Source organism: Panthera pardus, unplaced genomic scaffold (assembly GCF_024362965.1).
Source record: "Panthera pardus isolate Hobbes unplaced genomic scaffold, ASM2436296v1 HiC_scaffold_4, whole genome shotgun sequence".
Lineage (NCBI taxonomy): Eukaryota > Metazoa > Chordata > Mammalia > Carnivora > Felidae > Panthera > Panthera pardus.
The window spans coordinates 6,201,164-6,220,500 of NW_026526969.1; the positions used below are offsets into that span (position 1 = coordinate 6,201,164).

The 19,337-nt window shown below is 58.0% G+C and overlaps 2 protein-coding genes across 2 annotated transcripts; one reads left to right on the forward strand and one right to left on the reverse strand.

Annotated features, from left to right (window-relative positions):
- The first annotated feature begins 726 nt into the window (after positions 1 to 726).
- On the forward strand, positions 727 to 4,620 carry METTL27 (methyltransferase like 27). Its single transcript, XM_019421686.2, is given in 7 exon segments — positions 727 to 795; positions 1,051 to 1,177; positions 1,583 to 1,711; positions 1,925 to 2,060; positions 2,298 to 2,390; positions 4,225 to 4,345; positions 4,347 to 4,620. Coding segments are annotated over 6 exon segments (729 nt in total). The 5' UTR covers positions 727 to 795; positions 1,051 to 1,054; the 3' UTR covers positions 4,474 to 4,620.
- Positions 4,621 to 5,499: 879 nt separating this feature from the next.
- CLDN4 (claudin 4) lies at positions 5,500 to 7,077 on the reverse strand. Its single transcript, XM_019421687.2, has one exon. The coding sequence runs from the start codon at positions 6,939 to 6,941 to the stop codon at positions 6,312 to 6,314; it is 630 nt and encodes a 209-aa protein (XP_019277232.1). The 5' UTR covers positions 6,942 to 7,077; the 3' UTR covers positions 5,500 to 6,311.
- Positions 7,078 to 19,337: the final 12,260 nt, after the last annotated feature.

The window sequence follows — 19,337 nt, forward strand, 5'->3', positions numbered from 1 at the left end:
AATTTGCATTTCTAAAAACCTCCCCTAAGGGGGTCCCCTGGAGCAACCAGAGCTAAAAATGCTGGAGCAGAGGATGCAAGTTTTGGGACCATACTTTGAGCAGCAAGGATCTCCGCGCTGTCCAAAACAGAGGCCACTAGCCACAGATGGCTATTTAAATTACTGAGGCAAAATAAAACTCAAAATTCAGTTCCTCAGTAGCACTAGCCACATTTCAAATGCTCAATGCCACATGTAGCTACTGTATTGAAAAGCGTACAGTATAGAATATTTCCATTACCATAGAAAGTTCTACAGGATAGCGTTGCCCAGGCCGTGGGGTCTAAAAATGAAGGCTGATCCTGGGCACACACCCCCCTTTTTTTTTTAATTTTTTAAGGTTTATTTATTTTTGAGAGGGGGGAGGGGCAGAGAGAGGGAGACACAGAAGCTGAAGAAGGCTCCAGGCTCTGAGCTGTCAGCACAGACCTAGGCCCCCCTCTTCCCCCTAAGATTTCAGAGGCTCTCACTTCCTAATGAAGGACATCGAGAGCCCGGAGGCCACAGAGATGCTCCCAAACGCGGATACCCTGAAAACGCTTCGGAAAGTCTGGATCTCCCCGGGCTAGAGAGACAGGCCAAGAACTTTGAGCTCATTGGCTGGTAGCGGGGGCGGCTGCCAGCGCTTTCCTTTGATTGGGTACTTTCTCATAGCGGAAAGCCAATCATTCAGGGAGGTGGGGGCGGGGCCCGGCTCGGCGTACAGGCCCCGCCCCGAGTTCCGGCTCTAAGCACCGCGGGAGAGTCCGATTGGCGGTGAGTTCTGACCCTTTACCTGTTTAGAGACCCTTAGGTCCAGGACGCCAGCTCACCGCTTAAAGAGTGGGGAGGTAGGGTCATGTCCTCCCTCCGGCCACAGGGAGCACCCCTCCCCCAAGCCCTGAACTCCAGGTGTTACAGTCTCGCCCTCTGTGTGTTCAGTGTCACCGCCTGTGAAATGGGATTGGGTGGGAGGGGTGGGAATGGGAGAAATTGCAGTGTGCCTCGGACACCAAGCCTGTGTCCCCACAGGAGGATGGCGCAGGAGGAGGGCGGGAGCCTGTCCGAAGTGCGGGCCCGGGTGGGGGCATCACATGGCATCACCGACCTGGGCCACAAGCTGCACTTCTATGACCGCTGGGCTCCAGACTATGACCAGGTAAACTGGCCAGGCTCCTTCCCCTCTCTCCTCTTGCTTGCCCAGCCTCAACTTTCCTATCTCTAAAGAGGGAATAATTAGCTTTGCATCATCCCAGGGTGGCTTGTGAGAATGAGGTGAGACCCGGCAGTCCTGCCTCCTCAAGGACTGGCCCCCTCTTCGGCTCATTGACAGCAGCTCTGGCCTCTGACCAGCCCCATGTTTCCATATTGGCAGCCCCTTGAAAAATCAGGAAACAAGACCTCTCCACCCTGGGACTGCACCTGGAGGAGGTGCCAATAAGCACACACACACACACACACACACACACACAGCTTGGCCTGTTTGATTCCTAGACCACCCTACACAGAGGTCACCCAAACACTGGGGCACGGGCTGCCGGTCAGCTCAGTACTCTGTCCCCAGGATGTGGCCGCCCTGCAGTACCGCGCCCCCCGCCTCGCAGTAGACTGCCTTACCCAAGCCCTTCCGGGCCCACCCCATGCTGCCCTGATCCTGGATGTGGCCTGTGGCACCGGCCTGGTGGCTGCTGAGGTGAGGCCTCCCCACATCCCCTGTCCTCTCTTCAACTCCCCACTCGCTCAAATTTTCTCCCACCCCTGGCCCCAGAACTCTGCCTCCCTGCTCAGACTCACCCGTCCCAAACACGTGGACTACATTTACTGCGGAGCCTGCTGCCCTCCCCAGGTGCAGGGACCCAGCTGGGAGATGGCAGGTGTGAACTGTGACTGAGTCCCCCCACCTTAGCTGCAGGCTCGGGGCTTCCTCCAGCTGCATGGGGTGGATGGGAGCCCAGGGATGCTGGAACGGGCCCGAGCCCGTGGCCTCTACCAGAATCTCAGCCTCTGCGTCCTGGGCCAGGAGCCTCTGCCCAGTTCTGAAGGTACTTCCCTTCCCCACCCAGGCACCTCGACGGTGAGTGCCCTTCTCTTGTCCAGCCTCCATCCTCCTTGCTGAGCCCTTCACAAGCCCCCGCCCACACTGAGCCCCATGAACCCCCGCCGGGACCCTCTCTGAGCCCCTGTGAGCCCCTCTCTCTGAGCCCTCTACCCCGTGATCTGATGTCATCCCTGTGGGTATCATGAGGCCACACCAAAGACAGACCCCACACTCCACACAGGGACCTTCGATGCGGTACTGATGGTGGGTGCCCTCAGCGATGGCCAGGTGCCCTGCAGTGCGATACCTGAGCTTCTGCGAGTTACCAAGCCAGGTGAGGAGCAGGCCCATCCAACCCCACGTGAATGCCTTCCCCCCCGCACACCCACAGACACTAACCTCCGAATGTCTCAGGCTAAGCGAGGGGCAGGGTCCTGCCCAGGGTCACACAGCCTAGCCTAGCTTCCCAGCCGCCAGCTGCCACCATCAACAGACCCAGGCAAGCAGGCAGGGCAGACCAGTAGCCAGCTTGCCCTCTTATCCACTGGGCAGCTCCACTCCCCCTGGCTCTGTTTCCTCGCCTCTGAGCGGTGACAGAGCCCCTTCCCCAATGGATGGCAGTGAGCACTGAGTGAAAAGACGTGTCTGAGGCCTTTGCTCCAGTCCTGGCACGCAGTGGGGGCTCAGTTCAGTTCCCTCGTCTTCCGGCTCCCTCACGAACTCACTGACAACTGTCAGGTGAGTCTCTTGCTCTTTCCTGGTCTCAGTTTCCTCATCTGTGAAATGGGCTGCTCAGGTGAGATGATAGACGTGAGCACTTTTTGTAACCTCCACCCGTGGGTTGATGTGCAGCTAAGGATTGTGTTTACTGTGCTCCTCCTGTGTGCCTTGTCCCACGCTGGCCTCTGCTCTGGAGGGGGAGTACGCACCCTGCCCTCTGGGCTTCGATCACCAACCCACTGCACCCCACTGCACCCCAGGAAGGGGCGTGGGGAAAAGGACCAGGGCACACACTCTGAGAATTCAGGGAAGAGAGGCATTTCCGGGGGACAGGCGGGGGGTGGGGGTGGGGAGCGCTGACGGCAGTGGGCACAGGAACACAGCCACAGGCCCAAACAGGTCAGGAAGACAGCCACGGGGAGTCAGAGGCAGAAAGGAGCATGGGGGACTGAGCAGGCAGATGCTGAGGCCCTGACTTGGCTGCAGGATGGGCTCAGGAAGCCCCAAAGTGGGCCTGTGGCAGCAAGGCCGCATCCTCTCCCTGTCCCCCTCGCCTCCACTGCCAGGAGCCGAGCCTGTGGCTAAGCCTGGGCCAGTCTGGGCAGGCTTCAGCCTCAGGGAGCAGGGTGTTCGATGGGGTCAGAGAGAGAGGTAGTGGTGGGGCTCAAGAGAACAGGAAACCCCCATTGGCATAACCAGCCCCGCCCACGCTTGTCAGGCCCCTGAGCTGGCTAGAGCCCCGTCTGCTGCGCCCCTGTCACAGGCTCCCCTGCTTCAGAGCCTTTCCTCTCACGAAGCCCCAGCCACCCACCCTGCAGGGCCCGGCTTCTCCTCCTTGCTTCCTCCAGGAAGCCTTCCAGACACTGGCCTCTTCTACATGTATCTGAGCCCGCACTGGGCACGCCATAGGCGTCTAGGGAACACCAGAAAGGATATGTCACTCATTCATTCAGCCGGCGCTTAATGTGGTCCTTCCTGTGAGACCCGGAAACGAGCCCCACTCTGTAAGCTGGGAAACTGCAGCTCAGAGAGGTGATGGGACTTACCCAAGGTCCCAAGGGCTTCCTTCCCGTGCATCCTGATACACCACATCCTCCGGCAGAGGGGCTGGGTGAGCACTGAGGAGGGAGTCCCCTCTGTCCAGGGGATTAAGCCAAGAGTTCCCAGCGTAAAGGACGCGTGAGCCTGGAAGTTGGTATAGGAGGCTGAAAACTCAGAAGGGTATTCCTTGAGGCGGGAACAGTGAGCAGCAAAGGCATGGAGATAGGAAAAGGCTGGCGGGGGGGTGGGGGGCCGGTGGGGGTGGCGGTGGTGGGGAGAATGTACGCCCTTGAGGGAAGAGCAGGAAAGATAACCTTTCCCGGAAGGGGTGGAGCCTGGAACCAGGGCTCCTGCCCCTCCCCGACTCACCTCTTCCCCCCCCCACCCCCGCCCCCGTCTCTCCCTAGGGGGGCTGGTGTGTCTGACCACCCGGACCAACCCGTCCAACCTTCACTACAAGGAGGCCCTGGAGGCTACCCTGGACAGGCTGGAGCAGGCCGGGGCGTGGGAACGCCTAGTGGCCTGGCCTGTGGACCGGTGGGAACTGGCCACATCCGAGCTTGAGGTGGTGCCCAGAACTTCTGACAGCGATGGGTTCATCTCTGGCATCGTCTACCTGTACCGAAAGCAGGAGGGGGCCTAGGTGGAGGGAGTGAGGCCCAGTCCTCAGCCCCCAGCTGGCCTCTGACCCTCTCATCCAGGCCTCCTCCAGGCCCGTCCTTGGGCCTCCTCTGCTTCATCCGTACAATGGGGCCCCTGAGCCAACCTTGCCCATTAAATGAGTCCCAGGAGGGGTAGCAGGACTCTGGCTCTGTGAGTCTCTTCCCCAGGAAACTGACGTCCGTCCCTGAGAAGGACAGAAGTGAGAAGAGACAGAACAGAGAGGGCCCCCACCCCAGGCCGCCCCTGAGCCAGCCCCGACAGGGCCACAGATGTAACTTCCTGACACCTCCCGTGGTGGGCCCTCTCACGCTAACTCGAGGACAGGAAACTCATGCCCGTGCCTCTGGCCTTGGCCAAATACCTTCACATGGCCAGGATTCAGTTTCCTCCTCTCTAAAGGAGCCGGAAAGCTGAGCTCAGGGCGTGTCTGCCTGGTGAAAGGGTTCAGTGACCCCCAGGCCTTGGGGGTATGATCAGGACTAATGATAATTCCTCCACACAGGGACTGTGGGAAGGCTCGTTAGGGAGGAAGACTGAAGCCTGGCCTTCAGGACAAGCAGGATTCCGAGGGGTGGAGAAAGGCAAAAAGGACATTCTAGACCCACAGCAGGAAACAGCCCGGGCCAAGGCCAGGACGTGGGACCTGGAGGGTGAGCAGACCAACCTGGATGCCCAGGTTCGGACAGAGCTGGGACAAAGATGGATAGAGGGCAGGTGGCCCACCCCCCAGGGCTGAGTGTTCTCACGTGGCCTCCCCCCTGGGGTCCCCAGCACTTCAGCAGTGCGTTTCCTATGATCGCCTTGACCTTCCAGCAAACGAAGGGCTTGAGCGAGGTGATTCCCAAGGTGAGGGCCAGCTCTGATTTGTCACAGTTCCTCGAAACCAGGTTGGTGGTGTTGTTTTTTTAAGTGTTCTTGTGTTGACCACCACACAGCGGTCGTACTCCTCCCTCACCCCTGCCCAGGCTTCTAGCCCTCCCCTGCCCACCTTCACGGCTGAAATCAGAAACGATATGGTCTTCCTGTGCACAGGTCCCATTTATTGTAGAAAATTATAGTAATTACCATGACAAACAGATATTAAGTTACAAAACAGAAACCAGAGAGGAGGCAGGGAAAAAAAGGTCCAGGACTTCCTGGGAATGAAGGCCAGAGAAAGACCGTTCCCCCTGCTCTTCCCAGGATGCCCAACGACCTTGGCAGGGGTGGCGAATCCAGGCGTGACCGGTCACAAGAGGCTGGGGTCCTCCTGCCCAGGCCGCTGAGGCAGAGCCCTGAGGCTGCAGGGTGGGGGCAGGGAGGGGTGCAGGCAGCCTGGGCAGCCTCCGCGGTCTCCTCCCCCACCACCACCCAAACCAGTTTGTAGCGCCTTCACCCCTCCCCTCTAAACCCGTCTGTCAACTCTGTGTCAACTGTGCTCCACGGGCAGGTGGGGGAGCGAGGCGCCAGCCATCCTCACGGCCAACACAGGAGTGGGCCGGGCACCCGCGGAGGCAGAGCCCAAGCAAATTCAGGGCCGTGCTCTCCTGACCGGCAGGAGCCAGCTCCCCCCCTCCGCCGCACCCTGTTACTTCCACCCCCTCTCCTGTGTCCCCGGGGCCAGAGGAGGGCAGCACAGGAGTCTCTTTCTGTCCATCCATCCTTGCTGGCGTAGAGGAGGCTCTGGGTAGGTGTCCGAGGGGGCCGGAAGGGGCTGCCAGCCGGTGGCCTGGCTCAGTCCCTGCTTGTGCAGCCTGCGGCCCGTGGCAGGAACATCCATCCCCGGGGGCATGGGCTGCGCCTTCAGTCCAGGGAGAAGCAAAGCCCGGAGACAGAGCTGAGTGGCGGCACCTTACACGTAGTTGCTGGCCGGGGCGGAGCGGGCGGCAGAGTACTTGGCCGAGTAGGGCTTGTCGGTGCGCGGTGGGCAATTGCAGCACAGCAGGGCCCCCCCGAGGAGCAGCAGGCCCGAGGCGGCCCAGCCGACGTACAGAGAGGCACCCATCTCCCGCTTCTGGCCGGAGGCCACCAGCGGGTTGTAGAAGTCCCGGATGATGTTGTTGGCCGTCCAGGACACCGGCACCATTACCAGCAGGCCGGCCAGAATGAACACCACGCCCGCCACGATCATGGTCTTGGCCTTGGCGCTCTCGTCCTCCACACAGTTGGTGCACTTGCCGCCCACCACGGACAGCAGCACGCCCAGCACGGCCAGGATGATGCAGACGACCATGAGGGCGCGGGCCGCCTGCAGGTCCTGGGGCAGCGCCAGCAGCGAGTCGTATACCTTGCACTGCATCTGGCCGGTGCTCTGCACCACGCAGTTCATCCACAGGCCCTCCCAGATGGTCTGCGACGTGACGATGTTGCTGCCGATGAAGGCCGTCACGCGCCACATGGGCAGCGCGCAGCTCAGTATGGCGCCCAGCCAGCCCAGCACGGCCAGCGCGATGCCCATCACCTGTAGTCCCATGGAGGCCATGGCTCGGCGTCTGCCGGGGTCTAGGACCTGGAAGGCTGTGGGGATCCGGCCCCGGGGGCTGTAGGAATCCAAGCGCTGAGGACAGACCCTCGGCGTCTAGAGGGAAGACTTTCACTGCAGAGACGGTCGGCTCAGCTCCTTATCGCTCCAGAGTCAGAAGCACCAGCACAGCGAGTGTGACCGGACCAGTTCCTGTCTCCAGTCTGACAGGAGACTGGAGACTGGAGCAGTTATATGGCTCGTGGGGGGGGGTGCGGGGGGCAGAGGGAGGGGTTTCCGTCCCTGGGGACTTCCCCTGACCAGTTTCTCTGGATTCCAGAGTCAGGGCCAACAAAGGCCCTTCAAGGCCTCAACCCTGGGCCCCTGAGTCAGGATCCTGGAGAGCCGGTCTCAGGGGAAACTGCCCTCTCCCCACCCCCCCACCCCCGCCCCCAGGCCCTTGCTGAGGTCAATCTGGAGATAGACACTGAGTCACAGTCCACAGGCACCTGGACCCATGGGGCAGCCACGCCCAGCCAGGTTCAGGTCCCAAAGACAGGATCTCCACACCTCAGGGCTCCCTCCTTCCAGGCTTGGGTGGGCAGATGGGGTGGAGACCCTCAGGGAGGGGGTCTGAGGACAAAATCCCCACCACAATTACTGTAGTCCTGTCCATATCTCTTCCCCACTGGCCTGATCACTACTGTCCCCATTCTCACCATCCACCCACTTGCCTCACCCGCGTTTTTGGTGTTGGCTCGACGAGGGCAGTTTGGGGAACGAGGGGCTGGGGAGCCAGGACTCCTGGGTCTGTTACTTGCTGTCCCCCCTCTTACCACCACCAGGCTTCCCAGCCCTGCCAGAGGAGAAGAGAGAGGGAAACCTGCCCCCCCCCACTCCTGCCCCCTACCAGGAGAGTTTCGGTCACCTCCTCCTGGGGCTGCAGCCTGTTTGGCCAGACCTGAGTGGGGGAGATCACCAAGAACACGCTACGGGCCAGACCCTGGGAGCAAAGCCCAGCAAAAGCCTGTTTACTCTGTGAAGACACACAGAGAGGTGGTCAGATAAAGCCAGGATGGGGGCAAAGTCCCAGGAGGCTTCAAAAGGGAGGAAGAACACAGACAGAATGGAGGTGGGGCTCTGGGAAGAGGGCTTGGAAGGAAAGGGGAGCTGCGTGGTACAACTCTGGGGGCGCAGAGGACACTGAGAACAGGAATCACCACAAACGGGAGTTTGCAAGGCAGCGGGACTAGGTGAAGGAAGACATTTGGGGAGAAGAAACATGGAGGTCAAAAGTGCTGATGGGGGTGGGGGGGTGGAATGCACTTAATTCTAGGAACCCGGAGGAATCCAGTCTGACCAGACCCTGGGGTCGTGGGGGAGGGGCTGGAGAGAAAGGGCCAGAAATCTCTGCCCCAAGTATCACTGAGCCCATCAGGATCAGCAAGGGCATTGGATGCCAGGCAGAGAGGTGCCCGCACACCCTAGGGAGATGTCTCTGGAAACTAAATAGAGGTGAAAGAAAGCAGGGGAGGGGTTGAGGGGGTCTTTCAAGGAGAGTGGCTGGATCAAGGGAGCCCCTCACCCTCCACGTGGTCGCCACCACGTGGGGATCTTCAGGTCCCAGAGCCCCCAGCACTGTCCAGCACCACGCTCGGTGCCCTGGGGTGGCTGTGTGTCCTCCGGCTTCCCGTGGAAGCATCAGCAAGCATGCGTGATTTAGGTTGGAGTCCTCTGTGAGCCCTGGGCACACCAGAGGCCTTTGGACCCCGTGTTGACAACCTGATACACCGCAGGGCCGGCTGGGACAATCTAGCGTGATGGGGAAGTCGCGGTCTTGCACTGTGGTTGGCGGTAACGCATCCGGCCCCTCTGTGAGGCTGGGGGGCTCCCAAAGACCGAAGCAATGCCTGTCTCAGCACAGGGATGCTCAGTGAATGCTCGGGGCGCTCAGTAAGGCAGGAGGCATTCTCCTGGTTCCCAAACGCCCTCCCCCACTCTCCCCTATACACACACACACACACACACACACCCCGGCAGGCACACACACCAACACAAACAGGGATGGTTTCTGCCTGGACCACACCTCCCAGGGTTTTCCTTACAAGGCTCTGAGGAACAGCACACCCCAAGGCCTGTGGGCTGAGCAACAGAGATAACTACCCTTCGAGATTAAGTGCTTTCCTGTGATGACCTCATCACAGCCTCCCCATCAGTAAGTAGGCAGGGTCTCTTTGAGCCTTTGCACAAATGGGTAAGCTGAGGCCGGAGAAGGCCGAGGGCTTGCCCAGGATGGGATGGGCACTCCTCCATCAGAGCCTCCTTAACCATGGTCCCAGCCCCTCAGCAAGCTTTCTGAGTACAGAAGTGAGTTGGCCAGATGGCCAGACCCCCACCTTGCCCCGCCCCTGCCAACTTCCTGCCCTTGTTTTCCTGGGACACAGCCAACTGGCACTTGGAGAAGTAAGAGTGGGGGAGGGGGAGCACACAGGCCCTAGAACTTTCCACCTGTGGCCCAAAGAAGTGACTAAGAAGCTGTCCTTCCCTGCCCAGTTCAGCCAAGCACATCAGAGGCGGGGGAAAGGAAGGGCGGGTGCAGGAGAGGCCCAGGCAGACGGCAGGCCCAGAGCAGGGGAGGTCTGTGGGGAGTCCAGATGGGGCTGTGGGCCCAGGTGTGCAAAAGGAACAGGAGGGGGGGTCCCCAGGGGACCGTGAGCAGCTCTGCACATGAGTGGAGCTGGAGAGAGATTTGTAGATGCTTGACTTACGCCAGGAGACACTGGCTGGGTCCCACCCACCTGTTGAAGGAAAAACACTAGCAAAAGCCAGACACTTTTCCTGCATGCGCTCGGGCTCCCTGAGCCTGCCACTCCCAACAGCCTGGACAACCTTTTACTGTGACATCTCTCAATATATATATATATATATATATATATATATATATATATATTGCCACCCATCATCTTTGCTTCTGGGCCAAGGAGGGCAAGGTTGGCATTGATTTCTTTTTCTTTCTCCCAATATTTGCTGTATAATTTAATGCCAATAGAATTATGCCACACATGCTGGTTTTTATCAAGGACAGTCCTCTCCCCAGATCAGTTCACCCATCCCTGCCCATGCCAGGAGCATCTTGCCGGCCGTGTGACCATGGGGAGGTCGGTTTCATCCTCAGCCTCAACTTTCCTTGTTGTCAGAGGAGGATATCCGAGCCCTTCCCTCTCGAAGGCAACTGTCAGACGATAGGAGGATGTGAAAATGCCTTGTCAGCAAGAAGTTCAGCACCATGAGGACAAAGAAGTCACCCCCTCAGCCCTGGTCCCACTAACACCAGGTAGGAGCTGCGACTTCTTGGACTCCTGGTCCCCAGAGGCCCAGAAGCTCAGCCAAGCCCATGATCACAACACACAGACACACACACACACACACACACACACACACCCCAAACATAACATTTTGATCCTTATAACATCAAGGTGTTTTGAAGAAAAAAAGGAAACAGCCTCACTCTCAGCTCAAAAATCAGTCCAGCAGAAAGCTGGTCCGAAACCATTTATTTCTGCAATAGCTCGCAAACTTCTCAGCCCACAGACACAAGTTAAGATCGTGTTCTTTTTTAACCAGAGACAATGCCATTAAGTTCCACAATGTTTAAATGTCAGTAAGTAGTCTGCAATGGAATGTCACGGTCCCCGGTGAGCATACAGATTGTGTCACCAGGGCACTTCAGAGCCATCTCCCTGGCTCGTTCCAAAGCCGGATCTCCCCGAGGCTTGCGGCAACAGGCCGTCACTCCCAGCCCCCGGTCGGTGCAGACTGGCCGCCTCCTGCATGGCTCTGGCAGCGACAGATTTCCCGCACCTTCCCAGTGGAAAGGCTGGGCCCCCGGCTGGGACTTTCAGAATCTGAGGGAGGATGTGGTGGCCCCTGTGTGGCTCTCATCCGGAATAACCCTGGCCCTCCCTGGGTCGAGTCCCAGCTCTGCCACTACCAGTTCTGTGACATTGGGCAACAGAAGCAAACTCTCTCAAACCGATTTCCTCATCTGGGTAAGGAGGGTGACGGTGCCTCCTGCCCAGGGACTGGGAAGCTCAAGCAAAGACACAGAGTTGGGGCCCGGGAGCACTTGACCCACTGAGATTCTTCGGGCCACGCTCACAGGAGTCCCGTGAGCCCAGGACAGGCCACCAGTTCCTAGGCTGGGAAGCGGAGGCCTGGCCCTCTGCCTGGCAGCCCGCGCCAGCGGCCATCCTCCCCACCGGCTGGGGACGGGGTAATGACAGGCCTGGCTGCACAGGAGGCCTGACTGCCCAGCCTGGCCAGACCGGCTGAGCCTGTGCTACCCCCTGGCTGGGCCCCATGTGGGCTGAGGGAGAGGGTGGGGGTGGAGGGTGGCCCCTCCAGGGAAGGGAAGCCAGGCCCCACTGCTGCCTGCCGGCCACCCGGGTAGAGAGATGGGGACATGAGTTCCGAGACAGAGGGACTTCAAGTCCCCTTCATGTGCTTGGTTAGAGAGAGGGTCAGATGGGGGCAAGCGTTCCTTGAAGGGACGTAAACGAATGAGTTTGTTTTTGTTTTTTTTTAAGTTTGTTTATTTTGAGAGAAAGGCAGGGAGGGGCAGAGAGAAAGATGGGGGAGAGAGGGAATCCCACGCTGGCTCTGCGCTGACAGCTCAGTCCCTCATTCCGATGCGGGACTCGATCTCACGAACCGTGAGGTCGTGACCAGAGCTGAGATCAAGAGTTGTAACTGACGGAGCCACCCAGGCGCCCCTCGTAACTGAGCGAGTTTTTAATTACTTCCCATTAAATTCGTGCCTCGGATCCCAGCTTCCTTCTGGAAGGAACCCCGTATTTATGTGCGACCTTGATCATCCTTTACCATCCCACCCAGCTGTGCAGCCGATCATGGGCCACTCCCCTGCTTCTCAGAAAGATCCATCCCAAGCCCCAGAGGTGCGGTGTCCTTCCCAGCCACCCCTGTCCCTCCCCCTGCCCCCCCCCCCCTCATTTCAAGGCAGCCCTGTCTCTACTGGATGTATCTGCTTTTTTCCAGAAGCAGTGGAAGGACAGAACCTAAAGGCCAGGGGGTCCCTGAGGACTCAGCTGACGCCCAGCCCCGCCCCTCTGGAGCCAGGGAACCCATTTCCACCAGACCCCTCCAGTCAGCTGGTCAGCAAATAGTTTTCAAGTACCTGCTACAAGCCAGGCACTAGGCTGAGGGCCTTAGCATGACGACAAACCGTTGTCTCTTCCTACAAAACCACGCAAGGGTATCATCACTCCCATTTTAGAGATGAGAAAACAGAGGGTCTGAGAAATGGTGTGACATTCCAGGGCCACCAGGATTCACACCCGGCCCTGCCTGATTCTGGGGCTTGTCCTCTGCACCCACCCTCCCACTTATTACTCTTCCTTTGTTTCTCCTTTGTCTTCCGAGGAGGCTACAGGGAGCTTGGCAGGCCCAGGGCTGGACATGGAACTCAATGGGGAACGTGGCTGGCACCTGCCCTCAAGGCCCACCCCCACTCTGAATAGACAATTTCCAGTATCAGACAGTCTGTGTGAACTCTGCAAAGGAAACGGCCCGCCCCACCCAGGGCCCACAGCAGGCTTCCTGGGGGAGGTGGCAGGTGGAGAGGAGACCTGAAGGGTGAGTAAAAGATTAGAAGTCTATGAAGAAAGGGCTCTGCAAAAGGCGGTGGGGGGGGGGGGGGGGGGGGGAGGGAGGGTGCTGGGATGGATCTTTCTACACCCGGGGGGAGGGGGATAGGTAAGAGAGGAGGGCCTCCAGTGGGGGTGCTTGTGGAGTCTGGTGCTGGCAGTTGATGGGGCTGGGCTGGAAATCAAGTTGGGCACATCAGGGGAGGCCTTGAGTGCCAAGTTCAGGAGCCTGGAGGCACAGGGGAACCACGCACAGGCTTTGAGCAAGGGCAGGCCTGGCCAGCTGCGACTCGTGGGGAGGTACCTGGGCCAGTGTGGGGGAGGAGAGAGAGGGCTGTCCTGCTTTCAGGGGGACCCTCAGGGCACGGGAGGCAGGGTGTCACGGGGGTGGGGGGAAGGGGGGTGTCTTGACCCAGAACCAGCCAGGACCCCCAGAGCAACCCGCTAGCCCTGGGCAAGGCCTGGCCCTGTCTCCAGTGGGCCCGGTCTGGAGCCGTCCCACCCGGCTTCCTCTCTACCCCCCTGGTGGGAGCTTCAGAGGACTCTGGAACCTGGCACCTTGCTCTCCAAGCAGCCTGGGCAGGGCACGCACCTGCTGACGACAAGCAGAGAAGCTGTCTCTGCTTCTATGACGCACCGAGGGGGAGAAAGAAACCAGCAGGCCGACCTGGGGACTCCCAGGCAGGCTGTGAGTCAGGAGTGACAGGCCAAGGACAAAACCAGAAGTCTAAGGATCCTAAATGGCATCAAGCCCCAACCCCAGGTGACTCAGAGATCACATTACCCCCTCCTTCCCGGTGTGGAGGCCCCCAGGCCTGGCCTTCCGGGCCTCTCTCAGACTTTCTCCTGCCTCCGTGCCTCTGGCATGGATGGGGTGGACCCCACCCGCAGACCCCTGGCCTCCTCGGGCCCCTCAAGTCCAGCTGCCAGATCTTGGTCCTACCGCCGGATGCACCCACTGACCCAGCCCGGCCAGCGGCCCTCACCCCCCGCCGGCTCCCAGCTGCTGATGGGTCTAGCCCCAAGGAAGGGCACGCGCCCCGACCTGCCCCATCAGCTGGGTGGCAGGAGGTGGGGAGCCAGGAGCAGCCACGCTTGTGGTTAGGTTTGAACTTTTTTGTTTTTCAATGTTCTTTTTATGGCCGGGCTTAACCTACATGGTTTGAACTTTTGGCGTGAGCCCAAGTATCCACCTGCAGCACCAGTGAATGCCCTCCCTCCCCCATCCCTCCTCCCTCCCTCCCCATCCCTCCTCCCTCCCTCCCCCATCCCTCCTCCCTCCCTCCCCATCCCTCCTCCCTCCCTCCCCCATCCCTCCTCCCTCCCTCCCCCATCCCTCCTCCCTCCCTCCCCATCCCTCCTCCCTCCCTCCCCATCCCTCCTCCCTCCCTCCCCCTCCCTCCTCTCTCCCTCCCCCATCCCTCCTCCCTCCCTCCCCCATCCCTCCTCCCTCCCTCCCCATCCCTCCTCCCTCCCTCCCCCTCCCTCCTCCCTCCCTCCCCATCCCTCCTCCCTCCCTCCCCATCCCTCCTCCTTCCCTCCCCCATCCCTCCTCCCTCCCTCCCCATCCCTCCCTCCCCATCCCTCCTCCCTCCCTCCCCCATCCCTCCTCCCTCCCTCCCCATCCCTCCTCCCTTCCTCCCCATCCCTCCTCCCTCCCTCCCCCATCCCTCCTCCCTTCCTCCCCATCCCTCCTCCCTCCCTCCCCCATCCCTCCTCCCTCCCTCCCCATCCCTCCCTCCCCATCCCTCCTCCCTCCCTCCCCATCCCTCCTCCCTCCCTCCCCATCCCTCCCTCCCCCATCCCTCCTCCCTCCCTCCCCCATCCCTCCTCCCTCCCTCCTACACACACACACACACACACACACACACACACACACACGCCTGCTTCTCCCCAGCAGGGCTGGGGGAGCCGCAGATGCCAGCTTGGTGTCACTACCCTCACCCCGCGGCTCTCCACCCCTGCAACCTCCCCAGGCCAGGCCTCCCCACCCAGGAAGTATGAAGCTCCCCACACACACCTAGACACCCACAGGTCCCTCCTGGTCCCATCAGCCATTGCCAGGCCCCGGTTGCCATGGAAACCTCCAGCCTCCAGGCCCAGTGGCCCCCCCAGGGCCTGGGGCTCAGGGGCTTCCCAGCTACACGTGGTGGGGGGAGGGGGGATCAGAAAGCATTGACCAGGAACCAGGCAGCCATCACCTAAAAGTTTATCGCCTTCTGTTCCTGGGAACAATCCTTGGCGGACCACACCGTAGGGCCTTTCCCCTGTCACATGCCCCCTAAGTCATTGCCTCCAAAGGAAGGCACCTCTCCCCCATCCTCCCTGTCTGTCTCCGCTCCAGAACACCAAATCCTGGTTCTTCTTGACCTCAGCTTCTACCTTGGGGTCAAGCTCAAGGAGAGCTTCTGTCTCAGCCCGCCTCTCTTCCCACCCTCCCCGTCCAAAGCCTGGCCAATGGCAGCTGGCAACAGGGACAGGAGAGAGAACAAACACCAACTGATGTGGCAAGAACGCCCTTACCCCAGCCATTGTTTCCTCAGCCTCCTCACTGGCCTCTCTCCAGCCTCCCCCTCCACACCAAGGTCACAGTGACCTTGAGACACACACTGGCCCTGCCCAGAAGCCTTCCCGGGTGTCCTGAGTGAGCGAGATGAAGTCCCGACCCCAGGGACCCCTAAAGTCTACCCTAGTCTGGCCCAGCCTTCCTCTTCTGCCACATATCCTAATGTCCTAATGTCCTGGCTGGCCACCGTGTCCGCCAGCCTCTCGTCCCTTATCACCACACCCTGAGCACACTCATCATTTGCTGCACAGCAAAGCCTGTCCCTTCCTTCAAAGCCCAGCTCTAAGGCCATAGCCCGTTGGCTCACCCGCACGCTTGTGATCACCCCATCAGAGCACCTGCCACACTGCGTGTGGATGTGGTCTCTGCCTCCCGCCCCCCAGCCCTCCCACGCTAGGCTAGGTTCCTCGACGGTGAGATGACCACCTACTCTTCTCTGACTCTCCAAGAAGAGCCCGTGTGTGTCTGAACAAGCATCAACATCTAGCTACTGAATTACTAGTATTTTTTTTAATGTTTATTTATTTTTGAGAGAGAGAGAGACAGACAGAGCACGAGCGGGGCAGGGGCAGAGAGAGATGGAGGCAGAATCTGAAGCAGGGTCCAGGCTCCAAGCTGTCAGCACAGGGCCCGTTGTGGGGTCTCGAACTCATGACCGGTGAGATCATGACCTGAGCCAAAGTTGCGTACTTCACGGAGCCACCCAGGCGCCCCCTGAATTACTACTTTTACTGGATAAGAGCGAATAAAAGAAGGCAGATATTAATAGAAATAAGTGATTGAGGGGTGCTTGGGTGGCTCACTCAGTTGGGCCTCTAACTCTTTGATTTCAACTCAGGTTATGATCTCACAGTTCATGAGTTTGAGCCCTGCATTAGAGTTTGCTTGGGATTCTCTCTGGCCCCTGCTCACACTAGCACCCTCTCTCTGTCTCTCAAAAATAAAATAAACAAAAAAAAAAAAAAAAAAGAAGAAGAAGAAAGAAAGAAAAAAAGAAATGCTAGCACTCTCTCTCTCGCTCTCTCAAAAATAAAATGAACCAGGGGCGCCTGGGTGGCGCAGTCGGTTAAGCGTCCGACTTCAGCCAGGTCACGATCTCGCGGTCCGTGAGTTCGAGCCCCGCGTCAGGCTCTGGGCTGATGGCTCGGAGCCTGGAGCCTGTTTCCGATTCTGTGTCTCCCTCTCTCTCTGCCCCTCCCCGGTTCATGCTCTGTCTCTCTCTGTCCCAAAAATAAATAAAAAACGTTGAAAAAAAAAATTTTTTTTTAAAAAATAAAATGAACCAAAAAAAAAAAGAAAGATAGAAATGACTGAATAAATAAATAGAGGGAAAGAGAAATCTCCCATGCAGAAAATTTTCAAAACATATATATAAATGCTACTCCTTCATTAAGGGGAAGCATAACCCCCTCCCCTCAAGTGTGGGCTGCAGAGTTACTTTCTTCCAAAGAGGACAGTATGGGAAGGAGGAGAAAAGACTACGTTTATAGTAGAGGAATCTGACATACACTCGCTCAGCCAGGTGATCAAGGTCAACATCAACAGCCATAAACCATGTTGGGAATATATACGCTTGGTAGTATGTGAAAACAATAGCACTTTGCCTCTGGGGTCTTGCTCCCCCCAAAAGAATCCCAATGTAATCATGAGAAAAACACCAGACAAATCCCAATAGAGGGGCGTCTTACAAAATATCTGATCGGGACCCCTCAAAACTGTCAAGGTCACAAGAAAAGCTTGGGAAACCGTCGCAGCCAGGAGAAGCCTCAGAAGAAACAACGACTGGATGTTATGGGGTGTCCTGGATGGATCCTGGGGGCAGGGGGAAGGCCCTTAGGTAAAAACTGGAAAGCAAAATAAAGGACGGGCCTTAGTTAATAGTGGTCTATCAATATTGGCTCATTAATTGGAACAAAGATGCCACATTCACGCAAGATGTTAATAATAAGAAAACTGGTTGGTATTAAAATAAAAACTGAATTTAAAAAATAACGGGGGTGCCTGGGGGACTCAGTCGGTTAAGCATCCCACTTCTACTCAGGTCATGATCTCACGGCTCATGAGTTCGGGCCCAGTGTCGAGCTCTGTGCTGACAGCTCAGAGCCTGGAGCCTGTTTCAGATTCTGTGTCTCCCTCTCTCTCTGCCCCTCCTCTGTTCACTCTCTGTCTCTCTCAAAAGTAAATAAATAAACATTAAAAAAAATAATAATAAAAATAATAGGAAAACTGGGTGTGGGGGTTATACAGGAACTCTCTGTACTATGTTTCTCAATTTCTCTCTAAATTTAAAACTGTTCTAAAAAATAAAGCCTATTTTATATTTTTTAAGTTTATGTATGTATTTTGAGACAGAGAGAGAGCATGAACAGGGGAGGGGCAGAGAGAGAGAGGGAAAGAGAGAGAATTCCAAGCAGGCTCCACACTGCTAGCACAGAGTCTGATGCAGGGCTCGACCTGAGTTCATGGCCTGAGCCAAAACCAAGTGTCCATGCTTAACTGACTGAGCCACTCGGGCACCCCAATAAAGTCTATTTGAGAAACAAAAGAAGAAAGAAGGCAGGCTAGCTAGCTGAGCCCAAGCCCCACCTCCTCCAGGGAGCCTTCCTGGCTCATGCTTGGGCAGTGAAGGGGCATTGGGGTTGCCAGCAGGCAGGACTCAGTACTCAGTTCTGCTCATGTTCCAGAACCTCTCTGGTGGGGAACGTCCCGTTTTAGGAGATGCCTATGCTGAAGTACTGGGCGGTCAACGGTCAGGCGGTATTCGTGTAACTCTCAAACCGCCCAGAAAAAAAAAGTATGTGTGTAGGGAGGGTAGAGGCAGTGCAGAAATGGAGCAAAGTGCTAGCAAGTGGTGAACCTGGGTGGAGGGTGAGTGAGCGTTCACTGAGCTTTTCTTGCAACTTTTCTGTAGGTTTTAATTTTCCAAGATACAAAGTTGGGAGAAAAATTAAGGGATGCGTCAGGAGGGTGGGCAGGAGGGACCCACCGGGAACCACATGCGCAGGGAGGGAGTAGAGGCCCGGAAGGCAGGAGGGGCAGAGAGGTGGGGGGAAGGTAGGCAGGTGTGGTGAGGGTCTGTGAAGCCCAGACGCTCAGGGCCTGGCAGGCAGGGGTGAGACGCTGAGATACAGTCAGCAGGCGGGACAGGAGCTGCTCAGGCCTGGCGTCTTCATCTAGCCCGTCCCGCCACCCGGCAAGCCAGAGTCCCAGAGCAGCCCAAGGGTTGGGTCACATGGATACTGTCCACCCCCTCCCTAAAACACACGTACAAGGGCTCTCCTGGCTCCCGCGTCCCCAGCCCTGTGGCCTTGAGGAATGCCTTCATTCCCCGGCCTCTCCTGACCCCCCGGGCTCCCCTGCTGATGGGGAAGTGGCCTCCCCTGTCCTACCTAACTAAACAGCCCCCGGGGCCTCTGGGACCAAAGCAAGCCTCCCAAGCTCTTCTCTCCCCCATGCTCTGGACAGGCCGGGGAGCTCGGGCCTTGCTGCCTTACAGGCAATAGTAACTCCCCCAAATGCTCATAGCAGCTCTATTCTGACAGCCAAAAGGTGGAAGCGACCCCAGTGGCCAGTAGTGGATGAATGCATCAACAAAGCAGACTAGGTCCCTACACTGGGATTACTTTTAGCCATAAAAAGGAAGGGAGCACTGAGCTACACCGCAACAGACGACCCCTGAAAACACTGTGCTAAGTGCAAGACGCCAGGTAGAAAGGCCCCATATTGTACGAGTCTGTTTACAAGAAATGCCTAGAAGAGGCAAATCTATAGAGACGGGACACGGCTCAGTGCTTAGGGCTGGAGGGGTGGGGGCGGGGGTAAAGGGTACGGGGTCTCTCTTTGGGGTGCTGAAATGTTCTACAACCGCGGTGATGGTTGCCTAACTGTAAATATACTCAAAACCCACTGAATTATACACTTTACATGGGCGGATTATATGGTATGTGAATTGTATCTCAATAAAGCAGCTTGAAAAACAGTAATTAGCACTTCCCAACTGCCTGTCGGGTGCCAGGCAGGCCGCACGCAGCTGCTGTTAACCCCCAGGAAACTACGATTTGGTGCTAGCGACGCGTTCTACCCATGAAGAAACGGAAGCTTGGAGCAGTTCGGAGATCTCCCCAGGGACGCACGGCTTGTGCGGGCAGGACGCGAACCCAGCACTGACGGGGACCAAAGAGTGTGTAA

Coding starts and splice junctions, on each gene's coding strand:
- CLDN4 (XM_019421687.2), bottom strand. CDS start 6,941: ATGGCCTCCATGGGACTACAGGTGATGGGCATCGCGCTGGCCGTGCTG.